At 35.2% G+C, this 23210-nt stretch overlaps 1 protein-coding gene across 1 annotated transcript; it reads left to right on the top strand.

Annotated features, from left to right (window-relative positions):
* The first annotated feature begins 15128 nt into the window (after positions 1–15128).
* Positions 15129–17497, top strand: LOC113771364 (serine/threonine-protein phosphatase 4 regulatory subunit 3-like). Its single transcript, XM_027315952.1, is given in 2 exon segments — positions 15129–15765; positions 15768–17497. Coding segments are annotated over 2 exon segments (2367 nt in total).
* The last annotated feature ends 5713 nt before the right edge of the window (positions 17498–23210 follow it).

Here is a 23210-nt window from a genome sequence, read left to right as displayed (position 1 = left end):
ACTCCAAGTAGCATTGCGCAAATCAGAATTTTCCTCCCACACAAGTCGGTTGCTCTCTCTTTGTTTTGCCAACCGATTTCTTCTTTTTTTTTCTTTCATTTTTTTTTTAACTCAAACGAATAACAAAGGGCACTTGGCCGCAAGAAATAATTTCCAGATTCGGTCAGCCCTCTATATTCCCACAAGCAACATTCAAAACAGCAAGTTCTTGCAAGAACTCTCCAAGAAACTTCAAGGTAGCAACCAAGTAATCCAAAAACCCTAGAATGTTGTAGGTTCGCTTCAAGATCTCACAAACACCAACTAGTTTAGCCAAAATCAGATTAGAAAATTAAGAAAACAACGTGGGTGACTCAAGGACGAGCTTGGACAGATTTGGAAACAAGAAATCCTAGCGCAAGTGGAAACCCTAGCCGCCCTAATGGAACCCTAGCCGCCGCCCCACTTGCTTCTTTGTTGCCCAAGTGATGTCCAACGGCCAAGACAGACTTGGATGCAACCAGAATTTTTGATTACACAAAAGCACACCACGCGGACAGATTTGGGAAAATAATTGGCGACTCAATACCAAAAACAAAATGCGGACAGATTTGGTGAACATCAAACGACCCACAACAACAACAAGTCGCAGACAGATTTGATGAGCATCAAACCACGCACGTTGGAGACACAAACGTCCAGGACTTGATGTGACAACTACTACAGACAGAATGGACGCAACAAAAGAACCAAGGTGCGGACAGATTTTGGAGGTGCAATTATGGGATGCTAACGGACACAAATTGATGCAACAAAAGGAAGGCTATGCGGACACAAACGTTGGGCAGATTCACCACAACACACGGACAGATTTAGACACGAACAGTTTTTTTTTTCCACGGTAAGGAAGCAACAAATATGATGAACGGATTTTTTTTTTTTTTGGATAGAACAAGGCAGCGGAAAACACCGAAACTAGATGAAACAAGAACAACAACAATGGATATAACGAAAGATACCTCTACCAACACTCTGAAGCCAACTGATACGTTCCTCGATCAACTTGTTTCGACACACGTAGCACGTTTGCCCAAGGATCTAGCGAGATTGTCCAACGCTTGGATTGCGGAACCTAGAATCAAACAGACGACACGATTTGATTAAAGGCAGTAGACGACAACTCCGATGAAGGTGAATACTCCAGGGGAATAGGTCGGTAGAACAATCAGGGACAAGACGCAAGATTGCTCAACACCCTTGCCAAAGCAAGTGAAAGGCTCGACTTCTCTCTCAAGAAGAAGGATCGAAAATAACAAACTTTATTGATAAAACGTCCTCCTTAATGCTTACAAAGCAAGCCTTTATATCGGCAAACTAACGAAACCCTAATGCTAGTAAAAAGGAAATAAGGGTTCGGCCAGGCCTTGGACTAGGTAGGCTGATTCCATGACTCAATACTAACTAATAACTTAAGACTAACAACTCGTAATCTTCGGGGGCAACGAGAGACCTTCACGCCTTCGCCTTTGGTGCTTCATGGGCTTGGGCCCATGTGTAGCCAACTTGCTTGACCCCTTCAAGCCTTCAATGTCTCTCTGAAAGCCTGGAGTCAAGGCTGCCATCCGTGCACACATCACTTATCTATGGATTTTGTTTTAGGATTGCCTACTTCAAGGAAAAGCAATGATTCAATATTGGTTGTGGTTGATAGATTTTCTAAAATGGCACGTTTTATACCATGTCATAAAACTGACGATGCATCTCATGTTGCTAATTTATTCTATAGAGAAATTGGAAATTTATAGAAATATCAGAAATACTTACATATTACTTATCAACATAGCCCTCCATTATATTGACAACGGGTTCATCGTTACTAAATAAGCCAACATGTGTCACTACATTACTAGTATATTTCTAGCATGGCAAAAAAAAAAAACAAATTAAGCTGATACACAACTTGAGACTCACTGGTAGCATCAATTTCAAGAAAACTCTTCCCTAAGGGAATTGGATAAGGTTTTGTTGTTCATAATTTGAATATGAACATAATATGAGATACTTGTCAATTTTAATAAAAAGTGAAAAAGAAAGCTTGAGATAAACCAATGGGGGTTACACACATTAAAAAAAAAGTCCAAAAAAAATTTTGGCTAGGGGTGGTAATTATTGGTATGATATGACATGATAACATGACTAGAATATGACTCGCAATTAATAGGTATTAGTACTACCCAAACTCAAGGGGATCATGTTTAGGTCAACTTATTAGCGACACGAATGTAAGGTGGTTGGGTTGAGTCAACCCTCGGCACTACAACAAAAATTACCTTTAACGGCATTTAAAGGTGTCAGTATAGATAATCTAACCTGACACTTTACCTTTCCTCACACCTCGGACGAGTGTCGTCCTTTCCAATGTGGGGATAGGCTCGTAGCATTCAAATGTGTCAGGAAAACTATGCTGTTATAGCATCTCATCTGCCAACAAAAATCTCTTTTCTTGATAATCGAAAGTGTCAGGATAGCTATAGTCAGTAACAAGTAGGAGTTTTTTTAACTGAGCTATGTTGACACTTTTAACTGCCAGGAGTTCTTTTTCTTTTCTTTTTTTTTATATAGAAGCAACCTGCAAGTAGTGCTCCCTGCTATACATTCCATCAATCAGAAACCCAAAGGACTTGTAAAATTATCCCAAAGAACAGAATGCATATAGTAATCTAAAAGCAAAAGTCTATGCTCAAATATAATTTGTTGAACTAAAAGTCAATAACAAGTACTAACATAGCAAATCCCTAACAAGTACAAACTTGAAAGATTCCCTAACAAGTATAATTTGTTGAACTAAAAGTTAGGTAACGTAATTGTAGAACATTAGCAACGATCTATGAGAGGTACAGTATATATATAGTACATTGTTTGGGCTCCTATCAAGCAGGATATTAAAATCGAGCAACCCATACTGTCAGCGAACTAATCAAAATGAAGTCAGCTCCATGAATTTCTGTCTAATGTGATAATTGTCCGCACCAGTCAAGTACTTTACGGGTATTTTCTTTGAACATAAGAAGCTCCATGTTCCTCAAACTTGTTAATCAAGAGATAAAACAGACTGAAAATAAGGAGAAAAAAGGGGAAAAAGTTGAATATTGAAAGGTAGAGTGGATGTAAAAGCTTACTCAGATTTTGAAAACCACATTTGCTGAAAGGAACCAAGTGACGCCAATATACTCCTACCTATCCAAACACTGAATGCAACAAGTTAGTCAATGCACAGCATGCTGACATGCATCTAAAGCAACGTAGCTTCTGAATGCAAAGAAATGTCCACTTCAATCATAAAGCAGTAACAAATTGGTCTAAACATGCAACTTTGGAGGAAGCACCGAGGCACATCTAGACTATATAGTAAGTAAACATATCAAATACTAATAAAAAAGGATAAGGGAGTGATTTCCAAATTATAGAACTAATTAATAACATTAAGATATTTGCTTGAGTATTTGTTTTGTCCCCTTTAAGGCATCCTATGATTAAATCATAGCAATTGAAAGATATAGGTACAAACAAAACTCATTACGTCAATCAACCCAGCTATTAAAAGAAATTAAAAACTCCCATAAGCCTGCAGCATTTTTGTCTAAGAAAAGCCCATGACGTGTCTGCTTGTGAGCGCAAACAGTTAATTGGCATTAAAGACGAATTACCATGAAGTAAAACTACACAGGTATGCAGAAAACGAACTTAGAGCACAATGGAAAAGGAAATTGCAAAATGCGTACCAAAGAGAGATCAAATTAAAGAAAAAGGCTAACATTCAATAGTCAGTCATTAAATACGTATTGTATAAACAATATCTCACCCTTAGTTCCATACGGGAAAGATAAGGCCTCTTCTCTGTGTCATGAGAAATCAAACTTTTCCCTTTTTCTCTTGACTTCATCCATTCCTTATTAATATTGGGATGACTCCACATATCTTCCATGTCTTCTTTCGAAGTTCTGGAGTTCCAAGTTGTATTCAATGGACCTGCTACCTCATGTATAAACACACAAATTTTCTCTTTCAGCACAAATTGGAGTGAATTAATAAAAGATAGAATGAGATTCATAGTAGTCATATCATAGCAGTAATTATTCACTCTCATCACTCTCCAATCACTCTCATCTCTCTGTTCGCTTCCTTGTATATTTCCTTCTTTCTTCATTAAAACCTTCCGACAAACAGGTAGTGAGCATGAAAAGTTTTGAAATTTCTTTTTCATCAATTCCTTATACGCCTGAGCTAGAATTTTAAATCTAAAACTCTACTCAAACCTATGATCAATTCTAGCCACTTAAAATCAATTAACAAGACGAAAGTAAAGCATAACCGACATGATTGCAGACAAAGAAGAAAACAATACAATTAAGGGGGGAAATGAGGTATAAGAGTGCGGGAAACTTTACAGTGATGATTTTCGCTGTAGTGGCTGGACTCTAGTGAGACGATGGCAGCAACCTTCGCCTACTCTACTCCTCGGCACGCTCAACCTGAATATCTGGTCAGTAAGGAAAAGCATGGGGATGGGTTTCAGAGGAAAGAAGAAAAAGGAAAGAGCACGAGTGTCTGTTTTCTTATTCTTTTTGTCCTAGCAAAGAAAGTGAAGGCTTATTGGTGCAGCTGTCGTGATTGACCGAACAGGGCAGAGAAGCTACCGAGTTACCAACTGAAAATGGGGGAGTGGGGCGGCGGCGAAGGCGGAAGATGGAAGAACCAAAATGGGGGAGTTTTGGGAGATAGTTTGCCGAGAGAGAGAGTTTGTGAGAGAGATAAGAAGAACCAAAATTTCGCTGGCCGGCAAAATGAAAGTTTTGAAATTTCACTAAGTGTTTTGGCAAAGGAATCTTCCGCCAAAATCAAACGACATCGTTTTATGTTTTAATTTTTTTGTTGCATCTCACATTTTCTCGAGTGTCATGATAAGGAATCCAAAAACACATTATTATTTTTATATCAGATAAAATAAAAAAAATTAAAATATATGTTATTGAATTGATAACAAGTGTCATGATAGAAGTGCTATAATGACAAAAACTAACAAGTGTCCTTATAGGGTGTCAGGAAAGGCCATTTTTATTGTAGTGCGGATTGACACACTAACTCGATAAAGTGGCTAGTTTATAAATTTTAAATACTACAAAGGCCATTTTGAGTAATTAATAACAACTAATAACAATCAAATTTTGCTTGAAGATTTTAGTTAAAAGTTTTAAAGACTCATAAGTTTCTTAACATATATGAGATTATTAGATTGTGTTTCTATTAAATACTTAAGATTTTGTAACTTAGATTTTGTTTGAAAGACACATTATGTATTAGGTTTTTTAATATTTTGAAAACTGTAAATCTTGTGTTTTACTATGCATTTTGCTGTTAACTTTTTTTTTTTGAGAAAAACTCTAATTCTTTAATTTTGGACTTTGTTTTTTGATTTGTAAGCTTTGCTGTGTATTTTGACAATAGCAACATTTACATGATAAATGGGCTAAAATATGTGAATAAAATGTTGGAATTGTTTCCTGTATAAGGTTGTGCGCTGATGCCATGTCAAAATAATTTTAATCATGTAAAATATTTAATGGGTTACATAGGTCAGGTCAGGGTTTGGTTCAACCTATAAATAAGTAAGTCAAGATGTGACAACCCTACCTCCCCCTAAGGAGTACCCCAGGGTTTGGCGGACCGCTTGCCTAACTCTCGCCCGGACTCATTCACGAATCTGAGAAAATAATAATAATTCCCAAGAATAATAACAATAAACCCCAAACTAAACATCAAAACTCCATGGTTAAATATTACACACCATCCAAAATTTCAAATTATCCATACTTATATATATACAATCAAACGGATAAAAATCTAAGTCGTTTAATCAAATCACTAAGTACAACTAGGATGGCAAGTTACTTAAAACAAGACGTCAACTCACGAACTGTCTATTCCCCCGCTTCCACGTTGCCAATGCCTGCTAAGGAAAACAAATTAAAAGAATGAGCTTTCGCCCAGTGAGGTTCCAAGACAATATGCAAACGAAGTAGCAAGTTGGCAGTTATATACATCACAATCTCAAAGCAAGCTCAAATCAAAGCAAGTGGACATTCATAAGTCATTCACATTTCAAGTAAACAAGTCAGATAAGCGATTAACACTGTTACACATAAGAATACAGTCTGCTCTCAGGAGCAGGTTCCACAATAGCTTGTCTGGGATCCGTTGACACTCCATCAATCTCCAGTAGAACTCCACTTCACTCCAGTCTCCATCCACTGTTCATCCCCCTACCGGACCCGCACGCCAAACACAATAAATAGTAGAGCTAATACTCGAGTATACCAAATCCAAAGGACGCATCCAGTGGATAAAACAATAAACACTACTCATGGTTCATCAATCTTCTCGACCAAACTCTTGATGACTCGATTCGACTAACTAGTTAATGGGATTTGGGATTTCAGGCACTTCACTTGCATTTCAAGTCAATCACTCAATGGAGTCATTATAAACACTTGTAAAACACTGGAGTGTTGCATTTCAAGTCCCTCAATATAGTCGATGGCATAAAATACTCAAACGACTTGAAGTCAAGCACATATATATCATTTTACATGTGAATAGTAGAACAGTGATCCAGTCAAATTAGGTTGAGTGTGATAAAGTACACACTCGCCTAACCAATATCAATGCAAGAGAGCTAGCATTTCAATCAATTGATAATCTCATCAAAATAGCATTCAAATCAAGTATAAGTCAGACCATGCCATTGAAACACTCACCAAATCAAGTGGATAGTCATGTCTTGACTTCGGGGTTTCCTTCTAACTCACCACCGACTCCTGAGACATGCCCAAGCTACAATTACACTTATCACCTTGATTAAAACAAGTGAAAGACACAGAAAACTCTAATTTTAAAACTTATCAAACATGTAGCTTAAAAGGTATAGAGTCTTGCAACCAAATGCATGAAAATAAGGTTGGAAACCTTGTCCTTACTCTTAGCTTCTTTCATACAATTCTCTAACCATGATTACTTCATATTTCTCCAAAACTAATGAATTGACTCATGCATGCCATGTTTAAAGCATTAAAAGTTTAACAAGCCAAAAGGTATAAGTTCGCAGCCAATATTTTAGAGTTAAAGCTCAAAGAAACTTAGAAAACAGCCAAGGAAGATGAACTTTTTTCTTTTCAAAATCACCAAGTTTTCTTGCTCAAATCAAGTGAAATATTTCATGCATGCTAAGGTTAACACACCACTAAGTATTTTAAAATAAAATATGTAGGATTTAACCAAAGAAAGTTATGTTTAAAACCCAGAAAGTTTTTCAAATTTTTCCAAATCCCACTCAATCCATTTGATAAAATTCCCAGCTTTGGTGACATTTTTTTAAAAGGTATAACTTGAGTTCCATAGGTCAAAAAATCACAAAACTTACACCATTAGAAAATAAACTCGAAGCACTAATAGGATTTAGAAGACATCTTCATGAAATTCAGTTCATAGATTAGTCAAATTTCAGTTTAAAATCACTGCTATCACAAGTGTAGAAATAGAACTGTCATGATTTTCAAGAAACTTTGTAGATTTTCTGGTCTTTATAGAAATTGAACCAAACCCTGAATTTTATATCATTGGAAGCTCTATGAGTCTAGTTTCAAATGCAACAAACAGAACTCAATTCTAACTTTTATATACAAAATTATAACCAATTTGCCAAAGCTGCATAGAGGTCCCTGTGAAAATTTCCAGATTTCCAACAACTTGAGAAAATGAAACTTTTCTTAACAAAATCTCACTCCCTTGGCTCAAATTCAATAGACATGTGAAGATTAAGGTTTAACAAAGTATCCTAAGCAAAAACCTTGCTAAAATTACCATGAATTTCTGGAAATCAAAGCTGGAAAATTCACCAAAACCTAACAAAACCATAAAATCTTAAATCTTCCATTAATATGCTTCCTTTAGCTTCAATCATGACATATCGTGGATGAATCTCAAGAAACAAATAAAAAGAGATGTTTCCTAGAACATTTACGTCAAAACCCCAAGATGACAAGCAAATCAAGAGGGATACAAGATTTTCTTCTTCCAAAATTTGACCAAGAGTTTCCCTCCAAACTTACCTCAAGATTGATTGGAGTAGATCAAGATTTTTCTTTGGATTCTTCATGATTCAGGCAAGAAAGAGATCAAGACCGAAAATGGAGTATTTTTCTCTCCTTTTCCTCTCAAATTTTGTCCATCCCAAGAAGCTTAGTGAAGGAGATTATTTTGTGGTTAAATGGAAGCTTAATAAGGATAAAGATCAAGCTTTAGTCTTGGTCAAACTTGGTGGCTTATTGATAAATGGCAAATTAAGATGTAACCCTTATCTAATTGTCTTCCATTCACCAAAATATCCATCCCATCTCTAATTATCTCTTAACACCTTGTAGCATAATATTCCTTTTTATCCAAAACTCTCTCTAATCCTCCAAATTTATGATACACAGTTCACTAATCGGTCACACTAGTATTATACACTATGAAACCTAACGTGTACCAAATTAAACATGCACCAAATGAGATAATACAATAGAAAAAAAAGTCATGGTTTACCATTGAAGCAATCAAGAATTTGAGGCAAGTAAGTGGCAATAAAAAAAAAATATGAAAAAAAATTGTCGGATTATAAAACAACTTTGCAAACAAAACAACTAAATTTGAGCAAAGATACACAAAACCTTTGTCTTGATGCAAAATATCAGACATTTGGTCCAAAATGAATAAATGTGAAAATTTAGGTCCTCACACAAGATACGACATGGCACGAAAGTCTAATGAATTGAATTAGAGTTGAGATTTTTTGACACGAACAAGATATGGCATGACAAGATAAGAAAATGACATGACCCATTGCCACCTTTAGTTTTGACTTTGTTAAAACTATTGTGTATGGCACAATCTATCTTTTGCATATTTTGAAAGCATATATTTGTTGGTGGTAGATATTGTACTATACGTCTTTTACTATAAAGTAAGAAATGACATGGACAAAATGAAGGGGAAGGTTGGAGCTATTTTTGAAACTTAAAATTGTCATGGAGAGAATGAAGGGGAATTTTGATAATTTATAACTCCTTGAAATAGGAAAACTATGGAATTCCATAAAGTGATAAGATATGCACAAAGCATTTTCTATCCCATTTCCTGTACCATTTCTTGTCCCAAATCTTTTAAGGGCCCGTTTTGGGATTGCTGTAATTAAGGGTGGCAACTCTTGACACAACACGTGAGTACAACACAGATATGATAGAGAAAAAACCTAGACGAAACATGATAGGGGATAATTTATGTCAAAAATAGGTTGACACAAACACAACACATAAACAAAATGGGTCGTAATGGGTCAACCTGTGGGTTGACTCGATTAAACTATTATTGACATGTTAAGAATTTCAAAAAAAATGTTACTTGGTTCCCTCTTAATACTACACCAAAAATAAATGGTTTTATGTTAAATTTTGAAGTTTAAAAACTAAAATAATATACTTAAGCTCTTACAGGAATATATAAGCATGTTTAAAAACTAAAGTATATAATTAAAAAAATTCTCTTACAGGAATATATAAACATGTAAATCCAGACTTCACAAATATTTCATATGTACAATTTTTATGATTTTAATTTTTCACTTCCTTCCTTCATTGTTCTTATTTTCTCAAATTGATGAATATAGACAACCTTCATGAATTTAGTTTTTCACTCCCACCTTCATTCTTCATTTTTGAAATTGATCAAATACTTACCTTCAAATCAAATATTGCTCATTTTTTCTTCCTTTCTTACTGATTAAATATCTTTTCTGGGTAAATTTTAACTCTATTCCACAAATTTTCTATTATTTTCATCTAATTCCATTTTTTAACATTTTCTTGTTTATACTGGTTTTCTATTGCAAGGTTTTCCTCATCTTTTTTCCTTAAAGTTTCTCTTTCTTGTTAAAGAAAAACAAAATAGACTTTTTTATATATTGTTAATGAGATGACAATGCATTCAAAACTTATATAAGTAAAATCCAATCAGAGGTTGAAACTAAAAGTGATTAAAAGAATATCACATGTTTTCTTGAAAGAGAACCATGTTTTAAGTTTAGGTGATATGTCACCTATAATTTTCATGTAAAAAGTTAAATGGATCAATTGGGTAAAAACACGGCATGATACGTTAGTAAACAGGTTATGAGATGGCGAAAGTCAAATGTGTCATGTGTGGATTTAGACTTGTTTAATATGAACATGAATTTGACATGATACAAATACGACCCGACACGACACGACACATTGACAGTCCTACTATAACTTATTGAAGAGTATTTTATCTAATAGAGATTTTAATAAAAGCACTTATTCAATGCTTAAGTACTTTTAAATATATTGTTTAGATACATAGTTCCAAAAGTAGTATTGAATAATGTGTAATTTAAAATTTTTTAAATGTATTTGTCTCTTTATTTAATTCATAATATAGGATAAAATAATTAAATTTAATGTTTTATTTTTTTGAAACACAAAAGTTATTCTAAAGGCCTGTTTAGTGTTGTTGTAATTTATTAAAAAATACTTCACCTAATAGAGCTTCTAATAAAACCACTTATTAAGTGTTTCAATGCTTTTAAGTATATTGTTTGGCTACATAGTTCTATAAATACTTGTTATATTGAATAATGTATAATTTTTAAATTTTTAAATGCATTTATCTCTTTATTTAAGTTCATAATATAAGATAAAATGATTAAATTTAATATTTTGTTTATTAAAATATAAAGCTATTTTAAAAGCACCAAATTGAGCTTTTTCTAGAAGTGCTTTTAACACCAAAAGCTCTATTGCTAATTTTATGGGATGATATTTACCAAACACCTGAAAAGCACTTTCAAAAGTATTTTTAGCACCTAAAAGTGCTTTTTTAACAAAAGCACCACTACCCCAAATGGGAGTTTGACCTTTTGCCAAAACTATTTTAACACCAAAAACTCCATTTTTAATTTCAAGATTCACTAAACACCTCAAAAGTATTTTTAGCACTAAAAAGTGCTTTTACCAAAAGCACTGCAACCTCAATCGGGTTCTAAATCATCATATATTCTTCATAAACATCCTATTTTATTTCTTTTTCTTGTCCCTTTAGGTTTTAAAACTACTAATATAGTAGAATATAAAAGATCGTAGACAAAAAAATTAACTTCAAAATGCGTTTTTAATAATTTTTTTGTTATATATTATTATTTAGTCTGTTATCTTTTGTATTCTACCCTATAAGTAATTGTTGGAACTTAAAGGGACAAAAAAATTAAAATGAGATGTTCATGAGGAATATATAACGGTTTAATAACTATTGGAACAGAAAATGAGAGAGAAGTTCCTTTACAAAAAACATATTAACACTGTAACAAGTTCATGCAGTGTGTATGGTATTGGTAACACAGATTGTGGAACATTGGGTGAATTAAAGTATGAAACTCTCAAGTAAAAATTACCTTTTAACTAAGATCTATTTTATTAAACTGGCTTAACTTTTGTGCCCCCAGTGAGAGCTTTTGTTTACATGCTTGAAAATTATTGCATCAAAGTTCTCTGTCTCCATTGTGTCTAACAAAGAGTATATTTTGAAATATGGGTTGCTTGCAATTTATTTTAGTACTTTTTCCCAATCTATCTACTAAGGCTTTTTAATCAGTTTTGTCATAGACAACTCTACTTGTCCTTGCATTACATACACTATTGTTCTGCGTAAACAGAATTGCTAGGTATTAGTTTAGGATTAATCTTGTCGGACTCTCCCACGAAAAGGAATAAAAATAAGAGAGAGAGTAAACAAAGCAAAGCCAGAGCTTAAACGTTTTAGAGGGAGAAAGAACCCAAAGAAAAAGTATCGAAGATTCATTTGTTCATGGAAGTGAGGGTTTTCGCCAATTGATCTTGCTTAAAGCAACCGTTAATCTTATTTTGGTTGAATTTTCAAAATAGCTACTAATCTTTTGACATATTTAGTTCATTATTTTTTTTAATCAAAACCCTAATTTTGCGAGCTACATGCATCGGTTGCTATAGTTGAGTCCAAGCAGCAATTCTTCTAGTGAATTTTGACTTCGCCAATAGCGAAGAAATTGCTGTCTTGTCATGGAGTGAGCTGAGTAAAAGAAGGCCACGTGTTTAGATTGTATTATAAGTAGGATAAATTGCTTCTGTCATTGGACTTTTTGGTTTTTTCGCAATTTGCACTGGTTAATACTCAGCCAAGCGTTTCCATTTTCCCCTCCCCAAGTTTCCTTCATTCTTCTCCCCTTCTCTTCTTATTCCATCTCCTCTGTTTCTGTAATAGTTTTTTGCAGAATTATTAATACAATAAAACCCCATTTCCTGATCTTGGAGTTTGCATTTACTATTACATCAATTTCTTTTTCTTAAATCCTGGGTAATCTGATCACACCGTATCAGTGGTATCAGAGCAGCTACGATCCGTCTGGGTTTGGCTGCTTGATTAGAAATCTTTCCTCCTAATTTTTCCTTCACTTCTGATTCACCTTCTTCCCTATCCATCTTCATCTCTTTTCTGACCAACCAAAACATATATATATATATGGAGACCCTTGAACAAATCTCTAAAATGCCGAATTACTTCCTGGTGGAGCATAAGATGCCTAAACAAATAACTAACGTAGTACAGTACTATGAGGAATTTGAAGAGTGGAGAAACAAGATGTTGGCTTTGAAACCAGAACTCAGTGAGGAATACTTTATTGATGGTTTTAGCTTTGGGCTTGATTGGAATATCCAGATGAAGCTAAAGGGATTTAGGAATCCACCCAAGATTTTGAATGAAGCATATCTCTGAGCAAAAATCGAGGGAGCCGTAATGGAGAAGTATGATTCTACTCTTGATTTACCAAAAGGAGAGCAGCTTATGAAAGAAAATGAGGTTATAGAGGTTGAACATAATGATATAATCACTAACTTGAAGGATGAAAGTGTAGTCAGCCACATGTTTGATGAATTGTGTGAAAGGACTCCAATGGATTTTTTAGAGGAGAAACAACATAAAACATCAGCAAGGGACTATCAAGAAGAAAATGCTATAAACCAAGTGTTTGATAGATTGGCTCACAACGATTGTGTTATCTCTCAAGGGCTTAGCTATGAATTGTTTATAGGGGAGCTAGCTTGGCAACAAGGCTCTATAGACAAGGAAATATTTAACTCTGCTTCACCTCTCCATTGTCCCAGAAATCGGTCTTGGGTCAGCTATGAGGTAAAGCAAAAGTTCACTGAGGTGAAAATCAATTGGAATCAGTTATCCTGTAGTGGTTATCAGTTTGGAAACTGTTCTTCATATCTAAAATCTATGTTATCATCTAAACTTGTGAAAATGGATAATGATGAACAAAAGCATGATGGTGCCGTCAATATTGTTCCTTCATAACAAAATAGACCACTTGATGACTTGATATTTGATCCTGGGGGCAATACTAAAATAGCAATGAACAAAGACTGTAATGACTCTAAAATTGGTGCGGTATCGATGCAAGGTATATTTTACATAGCAATAGTTGAACACCTTGTTTGCTTGATCAAAGGGTTGCCTAAATTAAGTAAGGACTGCAATCCTAATGTTGCTGTGGATGAGTACTGCTCTGTGTCTTCATTTTGGATAGTGAAAAACAATGCACTTGGGGTGAAAAAAGATGCAAATGCATTCATTTACGTGTTCAACCCCGGTGAGGTTATCTTGCTTGAAAACTTCAGCAATGGACAATTGAAATATGTACAGGAGTGCAGCTTCAAATTGCTTGAAAGAAGATGTCCACAGAAAGGAGAAGTAGAGAAGTGTACAACAGTTATCTATGGTGTCCGCATTTCCATTTGGCAACTTTCTACTCTTGCTATATGTGGTCACAAAACTAAAATTGTGATTATGGAGGTTGGGGAAAGTGAACTTCTTAATGAGAAATCTTCCCAATCTTTGTTATGGTGTAGTCAAATTGACTTTAGTAAGAATAATAGCACATTGGTTTACGGCATATTACCAGCAATAGTGTTTCAAGATAGGGATATCATACAGGTACATGCACCAGTGAAAGCTATATCAGTACTTGCTAATTTCTTGGAATTAAAAGAGCCAACAAATAGGTACTTTGGTCTGCAATTTCTAGCTGGCTTGGCCTGTAATGGCTACATAGGAATTCTCCTATCTGTTTCAAATCCAGGAGTAACAGCAGGACTTCTAACCTTGCTTGGTTGTGTTGATGCTAACCTGCAAGACCTTTTAAAGCAGTAGAGAAATTCCTTGATTTGCATTATCCAGATCAAGTTGCTCTTAAAAGGTTATATATGGTTGGTGGTGCTACTTCTAGAATTTCAGCTCTTGTTGCTCAGCTAAAACTAATTCCAGGACCTGACTTTGGGAGTGATGGGCAATTTAGAACTTTAAAGGTTGTAAACATTTTGGAGCCACAAGGCCTGGTTGACCATCAAACTTGTGAACTCCCAATTCCTTTACTTGATTCTTTTGTTTCAGTTATGCAAAAGTTGGCGGCTAAATTTCTTTTGCACATGCTTATGGAAGATCAATCTCAGAAGAATCAGCAAGCTTTGTCATTTTCTTATACTACTTGCTTGCTGCGAATTGCCAAATATCAATCTGAAAACTTTGTTTGGAAGCCTGGAACTTTGTTTGACATCCTTGAGGACAAGGATTGTTTAAGGGGGAGACTTTGTCATGGAGTGAGCTGAGTAAAAGAAGGCTACGTGTTTAGATTGTATTGGGAGCCTTGGAAGTTGGTTGGAATAGACGCAGTATAAGTAGGATAAATTGCTGCTATCATTGGACTTTTTGGTTTTTTGGCAATTTGCACTGGTTAATACTCAGCCGAGCGTTTCCATTTTCCCCTCACCAAGTTTCCTTCATTCTTCTCCCCTTCTCTTCTTATTCCATCTCCTCTGTTTCTGTAATAGTTTTTTGCAGAATTATTAATATAATAAAACCCCATTTCCTGATCTTGGAGTTTGCATTTACTATTACATCAATTTCTTTTTCTTAAATCCTGGGTAATCTGATCACACCATAACATGTCTATGGGTGCCCTGGAGAAATCCCCCAGCACCAACAATTCGATGCAGCGTTTTAAGGTTTGTCGGCTGAATGATGATGGTAAATGGGATGACCAAGGAACTGGGCATGTTATTGTTGATTATTTAGAGAGATCGGAAGAGTTAGGTTTATTTGTTATTGATGAAGAAGATAATGAAATATTACTTTTGCACCGGATAAGCTCAGATGACATCTACCGCAAACAAGAAGATACAATCATTTCTTGGAGGGATCCTGAGTATGCGACAGAATTGGCCTTTAGCTTTCAAGAAACAACTGGTTGCTCTTACATTTGGGACAACATATGTAATGTGCAAAGGAACATGCACTTTAATACCTTGAGCAACGAGACATACCATAACGTCAATAGTGAATTGCGGGAGTTGCCTCCAGTTGAGCTGTCTACACTACCTTTAATACTAAAGATTATAGTTGGAAGTGGGATTGCTGATCAGTTGCGTGTTACAGATCTCATACTACATGATCTAGAATTTATTAGGAAGCTCATGGATCTCTTCAGGATTTGTGAAGATTTGGAAAACATTGATGGCCTTCACATGGTTTTCAAACTAGTCCGAGGAATTATTTTGCTGAATAGCACGCAGATCTATGATATAATTTTGGTGATGAATACATTATGGATATAATTGGATGCCTCGAATATGATCTTGATGTACCTCATGTTCATCATCGAAATTTCCTTAAAGAGAATGTGGTCTTTAAGGAGGCCATACCTATTAAGGATCCCGTGGCTCTTTCAAAAATTCATCAGACGTACAGAGTTGGTTATCTCAAGGATGTCATTCAGCCTATAGTATTGGACGAGGCTACGGTTGCAAGCCTTAATTCCATAATTCATTCAAACAATGCAACTGTTGTCTCATTGTTAAAGGATGGCAACACCTTCATTCAAGAATTATTTGCAAGATTGAAGTCATGTTCAACTTCTGCAGAATCAAAAAAAAATTTGGTACTCTTCTTGCATGAGATTTGTTCCCTAAGTAAGAGCTTACAGATAGTGCAGCAACTTCGGCTATATCGGGATCTGATTAAAGAAAACATACTTGAGATCATAACTGATATCCTGCAGAGTCAAGATAAAAAGCTCATATTAACTGGGACTGACATCCTCATTCTTTTCTTAAATCAGGATCCAAACCTTTTGCGTTTTTATGTAACTCGGCAAGAAGGGATCCCTCTTTTTGGGCTTTTAGTGAAGGGTATGCTCACAGATTTTGGAGCTGACATGCATTGTCAATTTCTTCAAATTCTTCATAATCTTTTGGATTCGTATACATCAGGATCACAGAGAGAGTCTATCATCGACATCTTCTATGAGAAGCACTTGGATCATTTGATTGATGTCATAACATCCTCATGCCCACCTAATAGCGCTGCTCAAGCTGGCAGTAAATCTGGGAGATCAGATGAAGAAACTGGAAATCAAATTAGTGCCAAGCCAGAAATATTATTAAACATTTGTGATCTGCTCTGCTTTTACGTTTTGCACCACCCGTGTAGAATAAAATGCAACTTTCTTCTCAATAGTGTGATTGATAAAGTTTTGCTTCTAACACACCGAAGAGAAAAGTACCTCGTAGTAGCTGCTGCTAGATTTATTAGAACTCTTATTTCACGCAATGATGAACATCTGTTGTCTCATATTGTGAAGAATAACCTGTTGAAACCAATTGTTGATGCTTTTGTTAGTAATGGCAGTCGTTATAATCTGCTCAATTCTGCCGTTCTGGAACTTTTCGAGTATATCAGAAAGGAGAACCTGAAGATATTGTTGAAGTACTTAGTTGATTCTTTCTGGGAACAGTTAGCCCAATTTGATAATTTGCCATCAATACGTTCGCTGAAGGTTAAATATGAACAGGCACTTGAAAGCGCTGGATTGAGAAGTAACACTAATGTGTTAGACTCCAGAAAACGAATTGACGATCGTGCTCTTGAGAAGGAAGAGAAAGATTATTTCAATGACGATAGTGATGAAGAAGATTCAGCATCAGCATCTATGCCAAGTAGAAAGAGAGAACAATCCCAACACAATTTGCCTAATGGTTCTACTACAACCTATCCTTCTACAAGGTCTGGTGGGCTAGTTGACTATGAAGATGATGAAGATTACAAACCACCATCGAGAAAACCGGCAGATAATTCTGGTGAAGATGATGAAGTAGAATCATTCCGGTTGCAGCGATCACATAAAAGCTCAAAGCCAAATGAAGGTGTATTTGTTGCCTTGTGCTCAACCCTAAGTCAAGCTGTATTACCCGGTAAGAAAACAATCAGCACTGCTGTGACGGTCCCACCTCCTTCTAGGGCATACCCTAGAAGTTAGCAGATCGCCTGCCTGGCTCTCGCTAGCACTCACTCAATCACATTACTTCAGAGATAACATTTGATAAACTCTCATTAATCTTACATTAACTTCAGAGATAACATTGTGGTATACTAAAACCACATGTTCCAATCTTTTACAATGCTAAGTTTAATACAAAACGTCAGCCGTGAAATGATACTAGATAATTTACAATCACAAAAGAATTCATGTTAACTCCCTAAGCTCCCTTATTCGTTTCTCGACTACCAACTCCTGTAAGGAAAACAAACTATAAGGTTGAGTTATAGCTTAGTGAGGTTTCCATGCAAGCGACAATCAATAAACACTTAAACTAGATAAGCCAATAACAAAATTAAGCAACTAAGGAACACTTCACTGAACATTCACTTTTAAAAGGATACAGTGCTCGCATTAGAGGCACTTTTCACTGTATAGTCAGTTTCAAAAGTATACAAACTCCTCCTGAGAGTTATTTCAATATCAGTGTACATTCATTTCAGTGTTGTGATACGTTCATTTCAATATCATTGCATACTCCGCCAATTCACCTCCTTATATCCTCCAAAACAATAAACAATCCCCTACATTCGATAATCAGTTCAATAATCTCCCAATTTTAGGGTAATACTCGAGTATACCGAAATAGTTATCCAAAGCTTCCGTCCTATCCGACCAAACCCTTTGCTGGCTCGAATAATCCGTAGAACAGAGGGTTTTGGGGCCCAGTTCAGCCAATGCAGTAAAGTACACATACGACTTACATTCATGCACACTTACAGTAACATTTGGTCAATTATCAACCTTCAAACTCAACTAAATCGAGTGTGATAAAGTACACCCCCGACTTTGAAGGCGGGGGACAATTGAGATACACTTTATAATGAATCACTAGCAATATTCCATAATAAGCACATTTATCACATAATTTCACTTAAATAAACATAAACAGTTAAACACACAAATTCAAAAACATTCACCAAATATCCAAATAATTTACTCTTGAGTCTCGAGTTTGTTTCCTGGCTCACAGCTATTCCCTGGGATAAGTGTATAAGTCCAAAGTAAATATAAAATTTGTAGATATTCATTTATTATTTATTACCCTATTATTTGAACTATTAAAATCAAGTTTGACTTTAAAATACAAAATATAATATATTCAATATTTATTCTACATTTCATTTCGAAACTTATTTACTTTATCATTTTAACCAAGAAATATACATATTTTCTAAGGTTATGATTTATAAATATTTAAATTAGGATTAAACCATTTCTCACTCTATATCTTAAAGTTAAAATAAACCAACTTTTCATCCTTCTCTTCTTTTTTTTTCCAAATCAAATTCTAAGTTGTCTATTAAGTTTTGCATAAACGTATTAGTTTTCTTGTTTAAATTTCTTAAATGTTCATAAGCGGAGTTCCACAATGAATTAGCTTAAATTTTAAGATTCCATAAAAGTTTCATTTCTCCCTTCATCTGGTCAGCATAAACAGTATTTTAGCTCAAATGTTCCTTAACCTACAACAACTCCACTTTTTAATTGCTTAAACTTTAGTCACCTAGTATACATTTCATTCAAGGTGAATAACTCATAATTTCAGCATGTCGATTGACCACATCATATACAAAATTTCTCATCTTCAATCGCAACCATTAACTAGCCTTTCTAGCAATTTATCGGTCCAATATTCAGTATGTTTCCCTCAAATCTTTCCTTTCACTCTCATGTCCCAACTAGACAAGTTAATTACATTTATTAATCTACAAAGCAGCCTTGTACAGAACGTAGAAAATTTGTAGCTAAACCCAAAGGAAAGACTGATCAAAACTCTTCCCTCTCTCTCTCTGCAAAGAAGTAATTCAGCAGTTTGATTCACAGCTTTCCTCCTTATTTGCCTTAGTTTAACTCTACTCATAGTGCCAAACATAGTTATTAATCTACGGAGCAGCTTTGACTATCATCTATGAAGCTTTATAGTGTTGGAAATTGGAGGAAAATTGGTCAGAAGATAATTTCCTTGCTCTCGGCATCCTAACAGATTGCACCAGCTTTCCTTGCCAGTTTTAGCTAGAATTCTCTAAGGTTTTACCAGTTCAAGGCACCTATCTATTAAGATAAGAGATTACACATATCTCATGTGTTTATTAGTAAGAGTTTCCAGAATATCAACAACAAGTTACATATTCCATTCTCATTTTCTCGGCCAACCTATCTGCAGCAGCTTACATTCATCTTTCCTTCAGTGTTCACTTCAATTTATACTCATTTCTATCTTGCTTGACGAAGTTAAGATGTTTTATAACACATCACAGCTTAATGAAAAAGTTTAAAAGCCAAATTGCAAAAGATAGCTAATGTTTCTTAGCTCCATTTCTCTCGTGTGAAGCTAACAGATTTTCATCAGGTTTCTTTCAATAAATTCAGCTTAAAGTTCCAACTTTTGCAAGTTTCTACGGCTAACAGTCTTTTAATATTTAAAGTAGGCGTAATTCATACATTCCTAGCTATAGTTTCTGAAAACAGATATTTTGGGAGGAAAACATCTAGTCACCATATTATGAGTGACCAACTAGTATTTATAGGAGTACAAACCTAACAAAATATTTACAAGAATACCCTTACTAATTTATTATCTACAAGAATACTTATATTCTCTTAACACTCCCCCTCAAATTGGAGCATATATATCATAAGCACCCAACTTGTTACAAATGTATTTCACCCTAGAACCCCTTAAACTCTTGGTAAACAAATCAGCCAATTGATCTACAGACGGTACATGAGATGTCTTGATGATTCCGTCAAGCAATTTTTCTCGAATGAAATAACAATCAACTTCAATATGTTTTGTCCTTTCATGAAACACTAGATTAGACGCAATATGAACAGCCGTCTGATTATCACACACTAAATTCATAGGCTGTTTATGCTCAAACCCAATTTCAAGTAACATGCTCTTCAATCAAACCAACTCACACACATTGTGAGTCATAGCACGGTATTCAGATTCTACACTTGATCTGGAGACAACTGTTTGCCTCTTACTCTTCCACGACACTAAATTACCACCAACAAACACACAATATCATGTGGTCGATCTTCGATCTGAAGCAGAACCAACCCAACCTGCATCACTATATCCTTCAACATCAGTGTGTCTATGATTTTGATACAACAACCCTTTTTCAGGAGCACTCTTAAGATACCTGAGAATCCATATAACATCATTACAATGACTAGTACTGGGGTACCAAGAAATTGACTCACAACACTCACTGCAAACTAAATATCAGGTCTCGTTACAGTGAGATAATTTAATTTACCTATAAGTCTTCGATATTGCTTAAGATCATCTAATAATACACCTTGATCTCCTACTAATTTCACATTAGGATCCATAGGAGTATCCACAGGTCGGCAACCTAACATCCCAACTTCACTTAGCATATCGAGTACATATTTCCTTTGACATAAATAAATCTCATATTTAGACCGAACTACCTCAATACCCAGAAAATACTGTAGATGACCTAAATCTTTTGTCTAAAAATTTGCCTGCAGATTGGATTTAACTTTCTGGATCCTCACAACATCATCACCTGTAATCACAATATCATCCACATAAACAACTAATAAAATTTTACCAGCATTAGAATGCCGATAAAATACAGAGTGATCTACTCCACATCTTGTCAGACCGAACTCCATGACAACACTATTAAACCGGCCGAACCAAGCCCTCGGAAACCGTTTCAATCCATATAAGGATTTTTTCAACTGACAAACCAACTGCGAATTCTCCCCCTGAACAACAAAGCCAGGAGGTTGTTCTATATATACCTCTTCTTCCAAATCTTCATGTAGAAATGCATTTTTCACATCCAACTGATGCAATGGCCAATTATAAGTTGCTGCCAAAGAGATAAGAAGACGAACCGAGGTAATCTTTGCAACAAGAGAAAATGTTTCTAAGTAATCTCTTCCATACACTTGAGTAAATCCTCTAACTACCAGACAAACCTTCAATCTATCAATAGAACCATTAGACTGCACTTTTATAGTGTACACCCATTTACAACCAACAATAGGCTTACTAGAAAGAAAAGGGATAAGATCCCAAGTACCATTTTGTTCCAAAGTAGACATCTCTGCTTGCATAGCTAATCTCTAACCAGGATGATTAAGAGTATGGGTAATAGACTTAAAAATAGAGATAGAATCAAGGAAAGTAACAAAATAAAGAATATGACATTGAGAGACGAAAATAAGAAATAAAATTAGAAATGGGATAAAAAGTACAATGCCTCTTACCTTTGCGTAAAGCAATAGAAAGATCTAACTCAAAGGAGGGCGTCATACCTGGATTTGAAGATTGAGAGTTAATTGGTGAAGTGCGTGGCATATCAGGAACTTTCTCAACCATGGAACGACGAGAATAAACTTGAAGATTAGGACGAGATAATCGAGCTATAAAATCTGGTGGACTAGATAACTCAGGTAATAAAGAGAAAGGGGCTGGTAAAACAGGAGAGGAAAAAGAGGAACACTGGTCTAACTCACAAGGCATACCGTGTTTCATAAAATATGGAATGGATTCAAAGAAAATAACATCAACACAAGTAAAAAATTGATTTAAAACTGGATTGTAACATCTATACCCTTTTTGCGCTCATGCGTATCCTAAGAAAATACACTTAAGAGCACGAAAATCTAATTTATCCACGCCGGGAGCAAACTGATGAACAAAGCACACACATCCAAAAATACGAGGAGGTAATTTAAATACAGGTTCATGAGCAAAAAAAATAGAATGAGGTAATTGGCCTCCAAGAATACTAGATGGCATGCGATTAATTAAATAATATGCAGTTAGAACTGCATCACTCTAAAAGTGTTTAGGCACATTCATGTGCAACAAAAGTGTTCGAGCAACTTCGATTGAATGTTCAATTTTTCTTTCAGCAACTCCGTTCTGTTGTGGAGTGTGAGAACAAGAGAACTGATGAAGAATACCGGATTTAGTCATAAAAGTATCAAAAAGAGTGAAAAAATATTCTTTCGCATTATCACTGCGAAGTATACGTACAGGCACACCAAATTGATTCTTTATTTCTGTAACAAATGCACAAAAAAATGGAATATAGTTCTGAACGATCTTTCATTAAATAAAACCATGTAACTCTAGAAAAATCATCAACAAAGATTACAAAATATTTAAAATCTAACTTTGAAGTAATTCGACTAAGACCCCAAACATCAGAATGAACTAACAAAAAGGGTTCTGAAACCCGTTTATTGACTCTAGGGGCAAAAGAAACACGATGATGTTTTCCTAATTGATAAGATTCACATTCTAATGAAGACAACTGACTCAAGGTAGGAACCAACTTCTTCAAATTTTGTAGAGACGGATAACCCAAACGACAATGAATTTCAAGAGGAGAAACAGTGGCAGGGCACGCAATCGGACCATTAGAGTTGAAAAAATGAAGACCATTGTGCTCATGCCCTCCACCAATCATCCTCTTCGTCTTCAAATCCTGAATGACAACAAAATCAAGAGAAAAAGTAACTGAACACTGTAGAAATTTAGTAAGCTTACTAACGGACATTAGATTAAAAGGCAAATTGGATACGTAAAGAACAGAAGACAGCGGAAGAGATGGGTTAATTTCTACAGTGCCTAGTCCTTTAACTTTAGTTG

Source organism: Coffea eugenioides, chromosome 5 (genome assembly GCF_003713205.1).
Source record: "Coffea eugenioides isolate CCC68of chromosome 5, Ceug_1.0, whole genome shotgun sequence".
Taxonomy (NCBI): Eukaryota; Viridiplantae; Streptophyta; class Magnoliopsida; order Gentianales; family Rubiaceae; genus Coffea; species Coffea eugenioides.
Note: the sequence above shows the minus strand (reverse complement) of the source record. Positions and strands in the feature narration are given on the sequence as shown.